Source organism: Carcharhinus amblyrhynchos, unplaced genomic scaffold, assembly GCF_965287045.1.
Source record: "Carcharhinus amblyrhynchos unplaced genomic scaffold, sCarAmb.v2.hapA scaffold_665, whole genome shotgun sequence".
In the NCBI taxonomy this organism is placed as follows: domain Eukaryota; kingdom Metazoa; phylum Chordata; class Chondrichthyes; order Carcharhiniformes; family Carcharhinidae; genus Carcharhinus; species Carcharhinus amblyrhynchos.
The window spans coordinates 1,337-18,949 of NW_027650405.1; the positions used below are offsets into that span (position 1 = coordinate 1,337).

General features: G+C 47.5%; 1 protein-coding gene across 1 annotated transcript in view; it reads left to right on the forward strand.

Moving 5' to 3' along the window:
- Positions 1–2,783: 2,783 nt before the first annotated feature.
- Positions 2,784–17,613, forward strand: part of LOC145339773 (nuclear receptor corepressor 2-like) — a gene marked incomplete at both ends in the record, with an annotated part of 85,181 nt that continues 70,351 nt past the window's right edge. The window contains 4 exon segments of the mRNA XM_080184301.1: positions 2,784–2,913; positions 4,411–4,825; positions 8,586–8,706; positions 14,785–14,923. Of these exon segments, the coding sequence (XP_080040427.1) occupies positions 2,784–2,913; positions 4,411–4,825; positions 8,586–8,706; positions 14,785–14,923 (805 nt within the window).

The following is a 17,613-nucleotide window of genomic DNA, read 5'->3' on the forward strand; positions in this document are numbered from 1 at the left end:
CCTCCTCAAAAAGCTCTAATAGATTGATTAAACATGACCTACCACGCACAAAGCCATGTTGACTCTCCCTAATAAGTCCCTGTCCGTCCAAGTATTTGTAGATCCTATCTCTTAGCACTCTTTCCGATAATTTACCCATTACTGGCATCAAACTTACCGGCCTATAATTTCCCAGATTACTTTTTGAGCCATTTTTAAACTGTGGAATAACATGAGCTATCCTCCAATCATCCGGCACCTCACCCGTGGATACTGACATTTTAAATATATCTGCCAGGGCCCCTGCAATTTCAACACTAGTCTCCTTCAAGTTCCGAGGGAATACTCTGTCCGGTCCTGGGGATTTATCTACTCTGATTTGCCTCAAGACAGCAAGCACCTCCTCCCTTTAATCTGTAAAGGTTCCATGACCTCCCTACTTGTTTGCCCTATTTCCGTAGACTCCATTCCAGTTTCCTTAGTAAATACGATGCAAAAAACCCATTTAATATCTCCCCCATTTCTTCTGGTTCCATATAAAGCCAACCACTCTGATCTTCAAGAGGACCAATTTTATCCCTTACTATCCTTTTGCTCAATATACCTGTAGAAGCTCTTAGGATTATCCTTCACCTTGACTGCCAAAGCAACCTCATGTCTTCTTTTAGCCCTCCTGATTTCCTTCTTAAGTAGTTTCTTGTGCTTTTTATACTCCTCAAGCATCTTGTTTGTTCTCTGTTGCCTATACACGTCATACATCCCTCTCTCTTCTTTATCAGATGTGCAATATCCCTCGGGAACCAAGGTTCCTTATTCTTATTCACTTTGCCTTTAATCCTGACAGGAACATACAAACTCTGCACTCTCAAAATTTCTCCTTTGAAGGCCTCCCACTTACCAATCACATCCTTGACAGAGAACAGCCTGTCCCAATCCACACTTTTTTGATCCTTTCTCATTTCTTCAAATTTGGCCTTTTTCCAGTTTAGAACCACACCCCAAGGACCAGATCTGTCTTTATCCATGATCAAGTTGAAACTAATGGCGTTATGGTCACTGGAACCAAAGTGTTCCCCTACACACACTTCCGTCAGTTGTCCAAGCTCATTTCCTAATTGGAAATCTAATATTGCATCCTCTCTAGTTGGTACCTCTATATATTGATTCAGAACATTTTCCTGAATACATTTTACAATATCTACCCTGCCTAAATCTTTAACAGTATGCGAGTCTCAATCTGTATGTGGAAAATTAAAATCCCCTACTATCACAACTTTCTGTTTCTTGCAGTTGTCAGCTATCTCTCTGCAGATTTGCTCCTCCAATTCTCACTGACTATTGGGTGGTCTATAATACAACCCCATTAATGTGGTCGTACCTTTCCTGTTTCTCAGCTCCACCCATAGGGTCTCTGTAGACAAGCTCCCTAATCTATCCTGCCTGAGTACCGCTGTAACATTTTCCCTGACCAACAATGCCATCCCTCCGCCCACCTTTTATCCCTCTGACTCTATCACGCCTGAAACATTGGAACCCTGGAACATTGAGCTGCCAGTCCTGCCCCTCCTGTAGCCAAGTTTCACTAATGGCTAGAATGTCATATTTCCACATGTTAATCCATGCCTTCAGCTCATCTGCCTTCCCCACAGTTCTCCTGGCATTGAAATAGAGACACCTCAAAAAATTATTTCCACCACACTCAACCCTTCCATTTGTGATTTTGCATGAACTATTAACATCATTTATTTTCACCCCCATTCCACTATCTGCTCTGGCACTCTGGTTCCCACCCCCCTGCAAATCTAGTTTAAACGCTCCCCAATAAACCTCCCTGCAAGTATATTGGTCCCCTTGTAGATTAGGTGTAGCCCGTCTCTGTTGTACAGGTCCCACCTGCCCCGGAAGAGGTCCCAATGATCCAAGAATCAGAAACCCTGCCCCCTACACCAGTTCCTCAGCCACGTGTTCATCTGCCTGAACATCCTACTCTTACCCTCACTGCCACGTGGTACAGGCAGCAATCCTGAGATTACTACCCTCGAGGTCCTGCTTTTTAACTTCCTACCAAGCTCTCTGTACTCACTTTCTGGACCTCCTCACTCTTCCTTCCTACGTCATTGTACTGTGTGAGGGAGGGCTGGAAGCATTGACTCAGGCTCAGAGTTAGGGTCCGAGACACATTCCAGATATCCCGCAATGCACCAATTGCAGAAACTGTTACACAAAGTTAGAAAGGACAGGAGAAAAGCTCAGCACAGACATTATATCGTGGGGTCAATGTGGCTCAGTGGACTGGACGGCAGGTTAGTAACACCGAACGACACCATCAACGTGGGTTCGATCCCCGGAGCAGCTCAGGTTATTCACAAAGATCCCGCCTTCTCATCCTTGCCCCTCATCTGAGATGTGCCGATCCTCAATTTAAATCCCCCAGCCTGTGGTGACTTTACTGTTTATCTTTAATTTTCTGATTAGAAATTTACCAGCAATGAGAAGTAGTTATATTTCGCTGCATTTTAACAGTGATTGATGAAAGTCACAGGGTTTTACAGACAGAGCGAGGCCCTTTGGCCCATCGTGCCTGTGCTGCCCATTGAACATCCATCTGTTCTCATCCCATTTTCCAGCACCAGTTGTGTTGCCTCATTGGTCATTGATGCTAAAGGAAAACGTCTAAAGCAAAAGCGTTCTTTCCTCAGTTGTTAGATTTGCTCAGAGTTTTTATATCAACTCCACATTGTTGCCAAGGGTTTGCGGTTATTTACGGTAACATTTCCTCAGGAGTTTGTGTTTTGCTTTGACAGGAGGCAGTGAAGAAGAAGAGAGAGACCAGGCAGGGTGAAGAAACCTCAGCAAGTTCCGCTGCTGCTGCTGAGGATCTGGAAGCTTCTGCAGTCAGTGAGGATGAAGAAGAAATGACAGGAGATACAGAGGGTGCGCCTCCATCGCTTGGCAGCAGCCAATCAACATCCGCTTCCCTGATTCTACCCTCACAGCTGAAGGAAGCGATGAGTTGAGAGGGTTGGATTATGAGGAGAGACTGAGTAGACTGGGGCTATACTCATTGGAATTCAGAAGAATGAGGGGAGATCTTATAGAAACATATAAGATGATGAAGGGAATCGATAAGATAGAAGCAGGGAAGTTGTTTCCACTGGTGGGTGAAACTAGAACTAGGGGAAAAGCCTCAAAATAAGGGGAAGCAGATTTAGGACTGAGTTGAGGAGGAACTTCTTCACCCAAAGGGTTGTGAATCTGTGGAATTCCCTGTCCAGTTGAGGCTCCCTCACTGAATGTTTTTAAGGCAAGGACAGATAAATTTTTGAACAGTAAAGGAATTAAGGGTTATGGTGAGCGGGCGGGTAAGTGGAGCTGAGTCTGTGAAAAGATCAGCCATGATCTTATTGAATGGCGGAGCAGGCTTGAGGGGGCAGATGGCCAACTCCTGCTCCTAGTTCTTATGGAACACAAAGGTTGGTGGATTTGCAGTTTGCGATGAGGACCATCAGAGGATACAGCAGGATATAGATCAGTTGGAGATTTGGGCGGAGAGATGGCAGATGGAGTTTAATCTGGACAAATGTGAGATAATGCGTTTTGGAAGGTCGCATAGAGATAGGAAATATACAGAACCCTTAAGAATATTGATAGACAGAGGGATCTGGGTGTACAGGTACACAGGTCACTGAAAATGGCAATGCAGGTGGAGAAGGTAGTCAAGAAGGCATACGGCATGCTTGCCTTCATTGGCCGGGGCATTGTGTTTAAAAATTGGCAAGTCATGTTGCAGCTTTATAGAATCTTAGGTCGCATTTGGAATATAGTGTTCAATTCTGGTCGCCACACTACCAGAAGGATATGGAGGCTTTGGAGAGGGTACAGAAAAGATTTACCAGGATGTTGCCTGGTATGGAGGGCATTAGCTGTGAGGAGAGGTTGGAGAAACTTGGTTTGTTCCCACTGGAACGATGGAGGTTGAGGGGAGATCTGATAGAAGTCTACAAGATTGAAAGGCATGGACAGAGTGGATAGTCAGTAGCTTTTTCCCAGGGTGGAAGAGTCAATTACTCGGGGGGCACAGGTTTAAGGTGCGAGGGGCAAGGTTTAAAGGAGATGTACGAGGCAGATTTTTCTACACAGAGGGTGGTGGGTGCCTGGAACTCACTGCCGGGGGAGGGAGTGGAAGCGGATACGATAGTGAGTTTTAAGGGACATCTTGACAAATATATGAATAGGATGGGAATAGAGGGATATGATCCCTGGAAGGGTAGGGGGTTTTAGTTCAGTCGGGGGCAGCATGGTCAGTGCAGGCTTGGAGGGCCGAAGGGCCTGTTCCTGTGCTGGAATTTTCTTTGTTCTTTGTTCTTATGAAAGGTGAGTTTGAAATGTGAGTTCCCGACAGTGTGACACATCGTTCCCTTTGCTTTTCAGACAAGAGTTCCGAATCAGAGGGTGTTCCCTCACCAACATCGGAGAATAAAAACAAATCCCCAAGCACAGCCAATCCAGAAAACACAGGAAGAGCAGAGTCCCAGAAAGATGAGATGCCTGACTCCAAAGTGGACCCGGAAGATTCCGAGGGAATCCGTAAGGGAGACAGAGAGATTAGTCAGGTGAAGATTGAGCAGTTGCAGGACAGGACAAAGAACGAATCCCCATCTGTGGATGAGGAAGTGAGAGATGAAGAACGAGGAATGTCAGAGGAGGAGATCACACAGACGCCAAAAACAGAACCAGACAAGATGGCAGAGACCGAGGGGAGCGTCCGGCCGAGCAGTAACAATGATTCCAGCGCAACCTGCAGCGCTGATGAACTGGAGGAGACCGAGGCATCGAATCCCAGCCGGTGAGAAACAGTCTGTACAAAAAATACCCCATCGCCGCCCTGTCCAAGGGTCAGTACTGAGGGAGCGCCGCACTGTCAGAGGGTCAGTACTGAGGGAGTGCCGCACTGTCAGGGGGTCAGTGCTGAGGGAGTGCCGCACTGTCAGAGGGTCAGTACTGAGGGAGCGCCGCACTGTCAGAGGGTCAGTACTGAGGGAGTGCCGCACTGTCAGAGGGTCAGTACTGAGGGAGTGCCGCACTGTCAGGGGGTCAGTGCTGAGGGAGTGCCGCACTGTCAGAGGGTCAGTACTGAGGGAGCGCCGCACTGTCAGAGGGTCAGTACTGAGGGAGTGCCGCACTGTCAGAGGGTCAGTACTGAGGGAGTGCCGCACTGTCAGGGGGTCAGTGCTGAGGGAGTGCCGCACTGTCAGAGGGTCAGTGCTGAGGGAGCGCCGCACTGTCAGAGGGTCAGTACTGAGGGAGTGCCGCACTGTCAGAGGGTCAGTACTGAGGGAGTGCCGCACTGTCAGAGGGTCAGTGCTGAGGGAGTGCCGCACTGTCAGGGGGTCAGTGCTGAGGGAGTGCCGCACTGTCCGAGGGTCAGTACTGAGGGAGTGCCGCACTGTCAGGGGGTCAGTGCTGAGGGAGCGCCGCACTGTCAGAGAGTCAGTACTGAGGGAGTGCCGCACTGTCAGGGGGTCAGTGCTGAGGGAGTGCCGCACTGTCAGAGGGTCAGTACTGAGGGAGCGTCGCACTGTCAGAGGGTCAGTGCTGAGGGAGTGCCGCACTGTCAGAGGGTCAGTGCTGAGGGAGTGCAGCACTGTCAGAGGGTCAGTACTGAGGGAGCGTCGCACTGTCAGAGGGTCAGTACTGAGGGAGTGCCGCACTGTCAGTGGTATTCCTAGTGTTGGGAGTGAGCTGGGATTAGTGGTATTCCCGGTGTTGTGTGCCGTGTGTGGTGAAGCCTATTGTTTGGAGCGGGATCTCCACTTTCTAGAGGATCTCACTCAATAATTAATCTTTGGCCAATTAGATTGTATTGGATCGAGGACTGTTCAGGAGTCGATGCAGAAAGATGTTACAGAGATTGTTTTTTGATCGTGAGTCCTATCCAGAATAATATAGTTGAAAGATGGACAGGATTGGCAGCTAAACATTCCAGAATACAAATGTTTCAGGCAGGATAGAGGGGGATGTAAAAGGGGTGGGGGAGTTACACTATTGGTTAAGGAGAATATCACAGCTGTACTGCAGGAGGACACCTCGGAGGGTTCATACAGTGAGGCAATATGCTCAGGAATAGGAAAGGTGTAGTCACAGTGTTAGGGGTTTATTACAGACCTCCCAACTGCCAGCGGGAGATTGAGGAACAGATATGTGGGGAGATTTTGACAAGGTGTAAAAGTAACAAGGTTGTTGTGGGAGATTTTAACTTTTCCTGTATTGACTGGGATTCACTCACTGCAAAGGGCTTGGATGGGGCAGAATTTGTAGGAAGCGTCCAGGAGAGTTTCCTGAAAACAGTCTATAAATAGCCCAACACAGGAGGGAGTTATAATAGACCTGGTATTGGGGAATGAGCCCAGCCAGGTGATCGAGGTTTCAGTAGGAGAACATTTCGGGAACAATGACCATAAATTCATAAATTTTTAGGTGCTTGTGGATAAGGACAAGAGTGGTCCTTGGGCAAAGGTGTTAAATTGGGGTAAGACTTCAACAACATTAGGCAGGATCTGGAGAGTGTAGATTGGAGGAGGTTGTTTGAGGCTAAATCAACATCTGACATGTGGGAGTCTTTCAAATGTCAGTTGATTGGAATTTGGGACTGATATGTACCTGTTAGGATGAAGGATAAATGTGGCAAGTATCAGGAACTCTGGATAACGTGGGATATTATGAACCTTGTCAAAAAGATAAAAGAAGCGTTCGGAAGGACTAAAAGATTGAGGACAGATGATGTCCTTGTAGATTACAAAGAAAGTAGGAAGGAACTTAAGGAAGAAGTTAGGAGGAGTAAAAATGCGTCAGGAAAAATCCTTGGCAAACAGGAATAAGGAAAATCCTCAGGCATTTTACATGTATGTAAAGAGCAAGACAGTAGCCAGGGAAAGGGTTTGGTTCACTCAACGATCATGGAGGGAATCTATGAATGGAACCAGAAGAAATGGGCGAGATACGAAATGAATATTTTGCCTCAGTATTCATCGAAGAGTGGGACTTGATGGATGAGGAGTTGAGGGTAGGGTGTGTAGATATTCTGGGCCATGTTGATATCAAAATGAAGGAGTATTGGGCGTCTTAAAAAGCATTAAAGTAGGTGAGTCCCCAGGGTCTGATGGGATTTATCCCAGAATACGGAGGGTGGCAGGGGCAGGGATTTATGGGATGGCGACAGAAATCTTTATATTTTCATTGGCTACAGGTGAAGTTCCAGAGGACTGGAGGATTGCCAATTTTGTTCTGTTGTTTAAGAAGGGTAACAGGGATAATCCAGGAAATTATTGGAAAAGATTCTTAGGGACAGGATTTACTCACATTTGGAAAGGAGTGGACTTATTAGTGATAGGCAGCATGGTTTTGTGAAGGGGAGATCGTGCCTCACTAACTTGACTGAGTTTTTTGAGGAAGTGATGAAGATGATAGATGAGGATAGGGCGGTGGATATTGTCTACATGGACTTCAGGAAAACCTTTGACAAGCTCATGGTAGACTGGTACGAAAGGTGAAGTCACACGGGATCAGAGGAGAGCTTAAAAGAATGGGTACAGAACTGGCTTGGCCATAGAAGACAAAGGGTAGCAGTAGAGAATGCTTTACTGAATGGAAGGCTATGGCTAGTGGTGTTCTACAGGGATCAGTGCTGGGACCTTTGCTGTTTGTAGTTTATATAAATTATCTGGAGGAAAATGTAGCTGGTCTGATTAGTAAGTTCACAGATGACACAAAAATTGGTGGATTTGCGGATAATTTGAGGATTATCAGAGAATGCAGCAAGATATAGATCGGTTGAAGATTCAGGTGGAGAAATGGCAGTTGGAGTTTAATCCGGACAAGTGTGGGATAATGAATTTTGGAAGGTCCAGTGTGTGTAGGAATGAGACAGTAAATGGTCAAACCCTTGGAGTGTTGACTTACAGAGGGATCTGGGCGTACATGTCCACCAATCAATGAAAGTGGCAACACAGGTAGATAAGGTAGTCAAAAAGACATACGGGATGTTTGCCTTCATCGGGGCATTGAGAATAAAAATTGGCAAGTCATGTTGCAGCAGTACAGAACCTTAGTTAGGTCTCATTTAAAATATTGTCTCCAATTCTGGCTGCCAAATGCCAGAATGTGGATTCTTTGGAGAGGACACAGAAGAGGGTTAGGAGGATGTTGCCTAGTCTGGAGGGTATTAGCTATGAAGACAGTTTGGAGAAACTTGATTTGTTCTCATTGGAACGACAGAGGTTGAGGGGTGACCTGATAGAGGCTTACAAGATTTTTTTTTACACAGAGGGTGGTGAGTGTCTGGAACGCGCTGCCCGGGGAGGTGAGGGGAGCAGGTACGATAGTGACATCTGAGGGGCAACTAGACAAAAATGTAAATGGGATGGGGATGGAAGGATACGGACTCCGCAACTGCATACGGTTTTAGTTTAGGCAGGCATCATGATCAGTACAGGTTTGGAGGGCCGAATGGCCTGTTCATGAGCTGTACTGTTTTTTGTTCTTTGCTATCTTCTTTAACTCGGCTCCTTCAGCTGAAAATATAGCCGTGTATTTGTTCTTGTATTCAGGGTGCTGTCTCCCAGGCCACGTTTATTAACCTCTGGCTCTGATTGCCTGACTCACTGTCTGCCTCACAAACCACTGGATATCGACAAGATGAAGAAACAGGCTGCAAGTGTCCCTCCCATGGTGAGTATCTGATCACACAATGTCTGTTCGTCAACCAAGGCTTTGTTACCTCCAGACCACACTATTCAAAAACACTCCTGGCCCATCTCCCACATTTCACCTTGCTGAGCTGTTCCAAAGATGGTGTCTCACACATCATCATCTCCAACCTTCATCCCATTGGTCTATACTGGCCCCCATTTACAAATTCTCATCCTTGTTTATAAATCCCACCTTGACCTTTCCCCTTCCCAATTTCTGGATCAACCCTCGGAGATCTCTGCACTCCTCTAACTCTGGCTTCCTGCCCATCACCAATTTCAAGTGCAAACTATTTGTCTTGGCATCGTTGGTGTCTCAGTCCTGTGATCCCAAATTCTGGAATTCATTCTCTCGCCATCTCCTGCTCTCTGCCTCTATCCTCTCCCCCTCTCTGTCCCTCCATTTCCTGATGAAATAACTTTTGGAGAATAAAATGTGGCTGTCGGCTGCGTTGAGGAAATCCAGTTCTGTACAGGCTGAGATGGGAATTGAATAATCGAATTGTGGCCATTCTCTCAGCTTGGACTTTACTGTGCTCTCAGGGATTTGAGTGGAATATTTCAATGCAGTTTTCCACACACGGCCCCATCACTCCTGCTCTGTTCTCTGAGATCTCCACTGCTCTAACCTCAATGGATTGGTCTCAAATTGAATTTCTTTACTTTCTGATATTATCCATTAAATCTGAGTGACATTCCATCGCACACTCAGCTCATTGTTGTCTCCAGACACATCATCCACAACTCAGTTTATTTCATCAAAATCACAGGCTTGGGGGGGCTGTTCAGCCCACATTTCCCTGCTGGTCCTTTTGTTTTATTTGGTCACGGGCTGTGGGTGTTACTGGCTGGGCCATCACTGATTGCCCTCGAGGAGGCGGTGGTGAGCTGCCTTTTTGAGCCTCTGCAGTCCCTGAGGTATAGGTACACCCACAGTGCTGTTAGGGAGGGAGATCCAGGATTTTGACCCAGCAATAGTGAAGGAACAGCGATATATTTCCAAGTCGTGATGGTGAGTGACTCGGAGGGGAACCTCCAGGTGGGGGTATTCCCAGGTGTCTGCTGCCCTTCTCCTCCTAGATGGCAGTGGTTGTGTGTTTGGAAGGTGCTGCTTAAGGAACCTTAGTGAGTCGCTGCAGTGCACCTTGTAGATGGTACACAAGCTGTCACTGTGCGTCAGTGATGGAGGGATTGGGGCTGCTTTGTCCCGGATGGTGTCGAGTTCCTTGAGTGTTGTTAGAGCTGCACCCAACCAGGCAAGTGGAGAATATTCCATCACACTCCTAACTTGAGCCCTGTAGATGGTGGACAGGCTTTGGAGGGGAGACCAGAGGTCAGAAGTGTGAGTGAGGGATCACTTTGGGACCAGTGACCATAACTCTATTGATTTTTAAGATAGCTATGGAGAATGATAGGTCTGTCTCAAAAGTTAAAATTCTAAATTGGGGCAAGGCCAATTTTGATGGTATCGGGCAGGAACTTTCAGAAGTGAATTGGGGGAGTCTGTGGGAAGGTAAAGGGACATCTGGTAAGTGGGAGGCTTTCAAAAGTGTGTTAACCAGGGTTCAGGGTAAACACATTCCTCTTAGAGTGAAGGGCAAGGCTGGCAGAGGTTGGGAACCCTGGATAACTCGGGATATTGAGGCCCTGGTCAAGAAGAAGAAAGAGGAACATGACATGCATAGACAGCTGGGATCAAGTGGATCCCTTGAAGAGTATAGGGGGTGTAGGAATAGAGTTAAGAGAGAAATCAAGAGGGCAAAAAGGGGACACGAGATTGTTTTGTCAGATACGGCAAAGGAGAATCCAAAGAGCTTCTACAAATACATAAAGGGCAAAAGAGTAACAGGGGAGAGAGTAGGGTCTCTTAAAGATCCACAAGAGGTGGGTAAGATCCTAAATGAATATTTCTCATCAGTATTTACTGTTGAGAAAAGCATGGATGTTAGGAAACTTGGGGAAATAAACAGTGATGTCTTGAGGAATGTACATATTACAGAGGAGGAGGTGCTGGAAGTCTTAAAGTGCATCAAGGTAGATAAATCCCTGGGACCTGATGAAGTGTATCCCAGGACACTGTGGGAGGCTAGGGAGGAAATTGCCGGTCCCCTAGCCGAGATATTTGAATCATCAATAGTCACAGGTGAAGTGCCTGAAGATTGGAGAGTGGCAAATGTTGTGCCTTTGTTTAAAAAGGGCTGCAGGGAAAAGCCTGGGAATTACAGGCCAGTGAACCTCACATCTGTGGTGGGTAAATTGTTAGAAACTGTTTTGAGAGACAGGATCTACAGGCATTTAGAGACACAAGGACTGATTAGGGACAGTCAGCATGGCTTTGTGAGTGGAAAATCATGTCTCACAAATTTGACTGAGTTTTTTGATGGGGTAACCAAGAAGGTAGATGAGGGCAGTGCAGTTGATGTTGTCTACATGGACTTTAGCAAGGCCTTTGACAAGGTACCGCATGGTAGGTTGTTGCATAAGGTTAAATCTCACAGGATCCAGGGTGAGGTATCTAAATGGATACAAAATTGGCTTCTTGACAGAAGCCAGAGGGTGGTTGTAGAGAGTTGTTTTTCAAACTGGAGGCCTGTGACCAGCGGTGTGCCTCAGGGATCAGTGCTGGGTCCACTGTTATTTGTCATTTATATTAATGATATGCATGAGAATATAGGGGGCATGGTTAGTAAGTTTGCAGATGACACTAAGATTGGTGGCATAGTGGACAGTGAAGAAAGTTATCTCCAATTGCAACGGGATCTTGATCAATTGGGCCAGTGGGCTGATGAATGGCAGATGGAGTTTAGTTAAGGTGAATGTGAGGTGATGCATTTTGGTCGATTGAACCAGGGCAGGACTTACTCAGTTAACGGTAGGGCACTGGGCAGAGTTACAGAACAAAGAGATCTCGGGGTACAGGTTCATAGCTCCTTGAAAGTGGAGTCACAGGTGGACAGAGTGGTGAAGGCGGCATTCAGCATGCTTGGTTTCATTGGTCAGAACGTTGAATACAGGAGTTGGGACGTCTTGCTGAAGTTGTACAAGACATTGGTAAGGCCACACTTGGAATACTGTGTACAGTTCTGGTCATCCTATTATAGAAAGGATATTATTAAACGAGAAAGAGTGCAGAAAAGATTTACTAGGATGCTACCGGGACTTGATGGATTGAGTTATAAGGAGAGGCTGGATAGACTGGGACTTTTTCCCCTGGAGCGTAGGAGGCTGAGGGGTGATCTTATAGAGGTCTATAAAATAATGAGGGGCACAGATCAGCGAGATAGTCAATATCTTTTCCCAAAGGTAGGGGAGTCTAAAACTAGAGGGCAGAGGTTTAAGGTGAGAGGGGAGAGATACAAAAGGGTCCAGAGGGGCAATTTTTTCTCACAGAGGGTGGTGAGTGTCTGGAACAAGGTGCCAGAGGCAGTAGTAGAGGCGGGTAGAATTTTGAATTTTAAAAAGCATTTAGACAGTTATGTGGGTACGTTGGGTATAGAGGGATATGGGGCAAATGTGGGCAATTGGGATTAGCTTAGGGCTTTTAAAAAGAAGGGCAGCATGGACAAGTTGGGCTGAAGGGCCTGTTTCCATGTTGTAAACCTCTGTGACTCTATGACTTGAAAGAGAGAGAGATAGAGAGTATGACAAAAGACTGGTAGTTGACACAAAAGAGAATCTTGGTGAGGCCGCACCTGGAGCACTGTGTACAGTTTTGGTCTCCTTACTTGAGAAAGGATATACTGGCACTGGTGGGGGTGCAGAGGAGATTCACTAGGCTGATTCCGGAGTTGAGAGGGTTGGCTTATGAGGAGAGACTGACTAGACTGGGGTTATACTCATTGGAATTCAGAAGAATGAGGGGAGATCTTATTGAAACATATAAGCTTACTAAGGGAATAGATAAGATAGAAGCAGGGAAGTTGTTTCCACTGGTGGGTGAAACTAGAACGAGGGGACGTAGCCTCAAAATAAGGGGAAGTAGATTTAGGACTGAGTTGAGGAGGAACTTCTTCACACAAAGGATTGTGAATCTGTGGAATTCCCTTCCCAGTTGAGGCTCCTTCATTGAATGTTTTTAAGGCAAGGATAGATAAGTTTTTGAACAGTAAAGGAATTAAGGGTTATGGTGAGCGGGCGGGTAAGATCAGCCATGATCTTAGTGAATGGCGGAGCAGGATTGAGGGGCCGAATGGCCTACTCCTGCTCCTAGTTCTTATGGTCTTATGAATTCCCAAACTCATCTGCAGATATATAAATAGTGAAAGGAGGAGTAAGGCAGATTAGTTCAGTGAAAGGGTCTGGTATAGAAAGGGTTAATGTGGGCCGAGGTACTGTAACACTCAGCCTGATAAATGGGAACAGATGACTTGAGTCTACAGGGCAACCTTGTACTGGACAGAGATGTGTCGGCCTTTTGGCTAAGATGTAAATGAGATCAAGCCTTGGAGCAGAAGCTATGCCTACTCCAAACAGCTTGGATCCTGTAGATCGAGCCCCGGACGGGAGGTGAGAGCCCTGTCTGTCAGCTCGGATCAGGAATGTCCAAACTTGTTGGGACTCTGAATTGGACTTTAATTTGACTTGATTGGATTGGAATAAAGTTTAAAAAAAGAGATGTGTGTCGGGGAAGCATGGAGCTGAAACTGTATTTCTGTACATAGTTACTCTCAGTAAGTGAACTTCTTGTTAAACTATTCAAGAACCAGAACCTCTTCATGAGATTTACCAAATTACTCACAACATTTTACAGTGTGTGGGCAGCTAACAGAGTCTCACACAGACTGGGGAATAAATAACAACCTGAAACTTTGCAAAAAGCATCATTCTAGCCTCATTGAGAACACCAACAATGAGGATTCGGAGGAAAAGGGAGATTACAACACAAACCAGGGTCAGAAACTGATCAGAAATTAAACTCTCACTGCACCAGGAATAGAAACAGAGCAATGATTCAACTCCACACTGCTTTAGGGAATTCCACTGAGCTCTTGGAATCCCTCTCTGCATCTTTCTCTATGTGTGTGTGTGTCTCTCTCTTCTGTCTCTCCCTCTGTCTGTCCCTTTTTCTGTCCCTTTCTGTCTGTCTCTCTCCCCCTCTGTCTCTCTCTCTCCCCCTCTGTCTCTCTCTCCCCCTCTGTGTCTCTCTCTCCCCCTCTGTGTCTCTCTCTCCCCCTCTGTGTCTCTCTCTCCCCCTCTGTGTCTCTCTCTCCCCCTCTGTGTCTCTCTCTCCCCCTCTGTGTCTCTCTCTCCCCCTCTGTGTCTCTCTCTCCCCCTCTGTGTCTCTCTCTCTCCCCCTCTGTGTCTCTCTCTCTCCCCCTCTGTGTCTCTCTCTCTCCCCTCTGTCTCTCTCTCTCCCCCTCTGTCTCTCTCTCTCCCCCTCTGTCTCTCTCTCTCCCCCTCTGTCTCTCTCTCTCCCCCTCTGTCTCTCTCTCTCCCCCTCTGTCTCTCTCTCTCCCCCTCTGTCTCTCTCTCTCCCCCTCTGTCTCTCTCTCTCCCTCTCTGTCTCTCTCTCTCTCCCTCTCTGTCTCTCTCTCTCCCTCTCTGTCTCTCTCTCTCCCTCTCTGTCTCTCCCTCTCCCTCTCTCCCTCTCCCTCTCTCTCTCTCCCTCTCTGTCTCTGGGTCCCTCTCTCTCTCTCTCCCTGTCTCTGGGTCCCTCTCTCTCTCTCTCCCTGTCTCTGGGTCCCTCTCTCTCTCTCTCCCTGTCTCTCTCTCTCTCTCTCTCTCTCTCTCTCTCCTGTCTCTCTCTCTCTCTCTCTCTCTCCCTGTCTCTCTCTCTCTCTCTCCCTCATTTCTTGTTTAATTGCCCTCAGAATCCAGTGGATGATAAAATTTCACACTTGTGTTTTTGATGTGACATCATCACACTTTTATCTAACTCTCTCCCTCGTTCCTGTTCAGTTCAGGGGAGACTGTCGGATCTGGAACAGCGGAGATTGGGTAAAGGTTTAGATATCTGTTTATTTAAAGCGGGTCTGGAATATCAGAGCAGTTTTGCTGACCTGCTGGATACAGCGCTGGTCTGAACCTCACTGTCTGACTGTTCTGTATCACGTTGCAGATTTCCAGTCTGTCGGAATCAGCCCCGGGGGCTCGGAATCTACAGAAACATTCACGATATCAGCAGCAGCTGGAGAGGGAACGCTGCGACACAGCCAGTCCATCGAGTGTAACTCTAACCCCAACAAAGCAGCCAACAGGTCAGAGAGCACCCACACGGCACCCCAAACTCACCCACACGGGCAGCAACAGACCCTCACACTGACACTACCCCCCAACACAGACCCTCACACTGACACTGCCCCCAACACAGACCCTCACACTGACACTGCCCCCAACACAGACCCTCACACTGACACTGCCCCCAACACAGACCCTCACACTGACACTACCCCCAACACAGACCCTCACACTGACACTACCCCCAACACAGACCCTCACACTGACACTACCCCCAACACAGACCCTCACACTGACACTACCCCCAACACAGACCCTCACATTGACACTACCCCCAACACAGACCCTCACACTGACACTACCCCCAACACAGACCCTCACACTGACACTACCCCCAACACAGACCCTCACACTGACACTACCCCCAACACAGACCCTCACACTGACACTACCCCCAACACTGACCCTCACACTGACACTACCCCCAACACAGACCCTCACACTGACACTACCCCCAACACTGACCCTCACACTGACACTACCCCCAACACAGACCCTCACACTGACACTACCCCCAACACTGACCCTCACACTGACACTACCCCCAACACAGACCCTCACACTGACACTGCCCCCAACACAGACCCTCACACTGACACTGCCCCCAACACAGACCCTCACACTGACACTACCCCCACACAGACCCTCACACTGACACTACCCCCAACACAGACCCTCACACTGACACTACCCCCAACACAGACCCTCACACTGACACTGCCCCCAACACAGACCCTCACACTGACACTGCCCCCAACACAGACCCTCACACTGACACTGCCCCCAACACAGACCCTCACACTGACACTACCCCCACACAGACCCTCACACTGACCCTCACACTGACACTTCCTCTGCTGAGGAGCAGTGGAGGATCTTTAAGGAGATCTTTCTTGGTGCTCAGCAGAAATTTAGTCCAATGGTTAAAAAGGATCGTAGGAGGAGAGGTAATAAGCCGTGGATAACAAAGGAGGTGAAGGAAAGTGTTAAATTAAAAGCGGAGGCGTTTAGAGTAGCTAAGAGCAGTGGGCGAAAAGAGGATTGGGAGAGGTTTAAATGTCAACAAAGATTGACAAAGAAGTTGATAAAGAAGGGTAGGAGAAACTATGAAGCTGGGCTAGCGCTTAATATAAAAAAGGATAGCAAGAGTTTTTATAAATATATAAAAAGGAAGAGGCTGGCTAGGGTGAACGTTGGACCCTTAGAGGATGAGAAGGGGGACTTAGTGGTAGGGGATGGGGATATGGCTGAGGTCTTGAATAACTTTTTAGTTTCGGTCTTCACGGAGGAGGATGTGAATAATTTGCCTGGTGTTAGAGATGGAAAGGTGGTAGGACTGGAGGGTCTGAATGACATTACTGTTACTAGAGAGGTGGGGTTCGTCAGACTGGAGGGACTGATTGTGGACAAGTCCCCAGGACCAGATGGAATGCATCCGAGGGTTCTGAAAGAAATGGCGGAGGTGATAGTGGATGCCTTGGTGGTTATTTTCCAGACGTCGCTGGATTCCAGGGAAGTGCCGGAAGATTGGAAAACTGCTAATGTTACGCAGTTGTTTAAGAAGGGTGCCAGGCAAAATGCAGGGAATTATAGGCCTGTTAGTTTAACGTCTGTTGTAGGTAAAATGTTAGAATCCGTCATCAAGGAGAAAATAGCGAGGCATCTTGAGGAGAATTGTTTGATAGAGCAGACGCAGCACGGTTTCATTAAGGGGAAGTCGTGTCTGATGAATTTATTGGAGTTCTATGAGGATGTGTCTAGGGCGGTGGATAGAGGAGAGCCGGTGGATGTGGTCTTTCTGGATTTTCAGAAGGCGTTTGACAAGGTACCTCACAAGAGGTTATTACAGAAGGTCAGGGGACATGGAGTTGGGGGTAGGGTGTTAGCGTGGATAGAGGATTGGTTGTCAAATAGGAGGCAGAGAGTGGGGGTCAATGGGTGCTATTCGGATTGACGGTTGGTGACTAGTGGAGTGCCCCAGGGGTCGGTGCTGGGGCCTCAGCTATTTACCATTTATATAGATGATCTGGAGGAGGGAACCGAGTGTATGGTGTCGAAATTTGCTGATGACACCAAGACTGGTGGAACGGCAAATTGTGCGGAGGGTGGGGAGAGTCTACAGAAGGATCTAGATAGGCTGGGCGAATGGGCCAGGAAATGGCAAATGGAATTTAATGTTGGCAAGTGTGAGGTGGTCCACTTTGGTAGGAATAATGGTAGGAAGGACTATTACTTACGTGGCGAAAAACTGCAGCAGGCGACGGTGCAGAGGGACCTCGGGGTCCTTGTGCATGAGTCGCAAAAACCCAGCTTGCAGGTGCAGCAGGTGGTCAGGAAGGCGAATGGGATGCTGGCCTTCATAGCGAGGGGGATTGAATATAAAAGTAGGGAGGTCTTGCTGCAGCCGTATAGGGCACTGGTGAGGCCGCAGCTGGAGTACTGTGTGCAGTTTCGGTCGCCGCACTTACACAAGGATATTTTGGCCTTGGAGGGAGTGCAGAGGAGGTTTACTAGGCTGATACCGGAGTTGAGGGGGTTGAGCTATGAGGAGAGGCTGAATAAACTAGGCTTGTACTCGTTAGAGTTTAGAAGAATGAGGGGAGATCTCATTGAGACGTATAAGATGATGAATGGGATGGATAGGATAGAG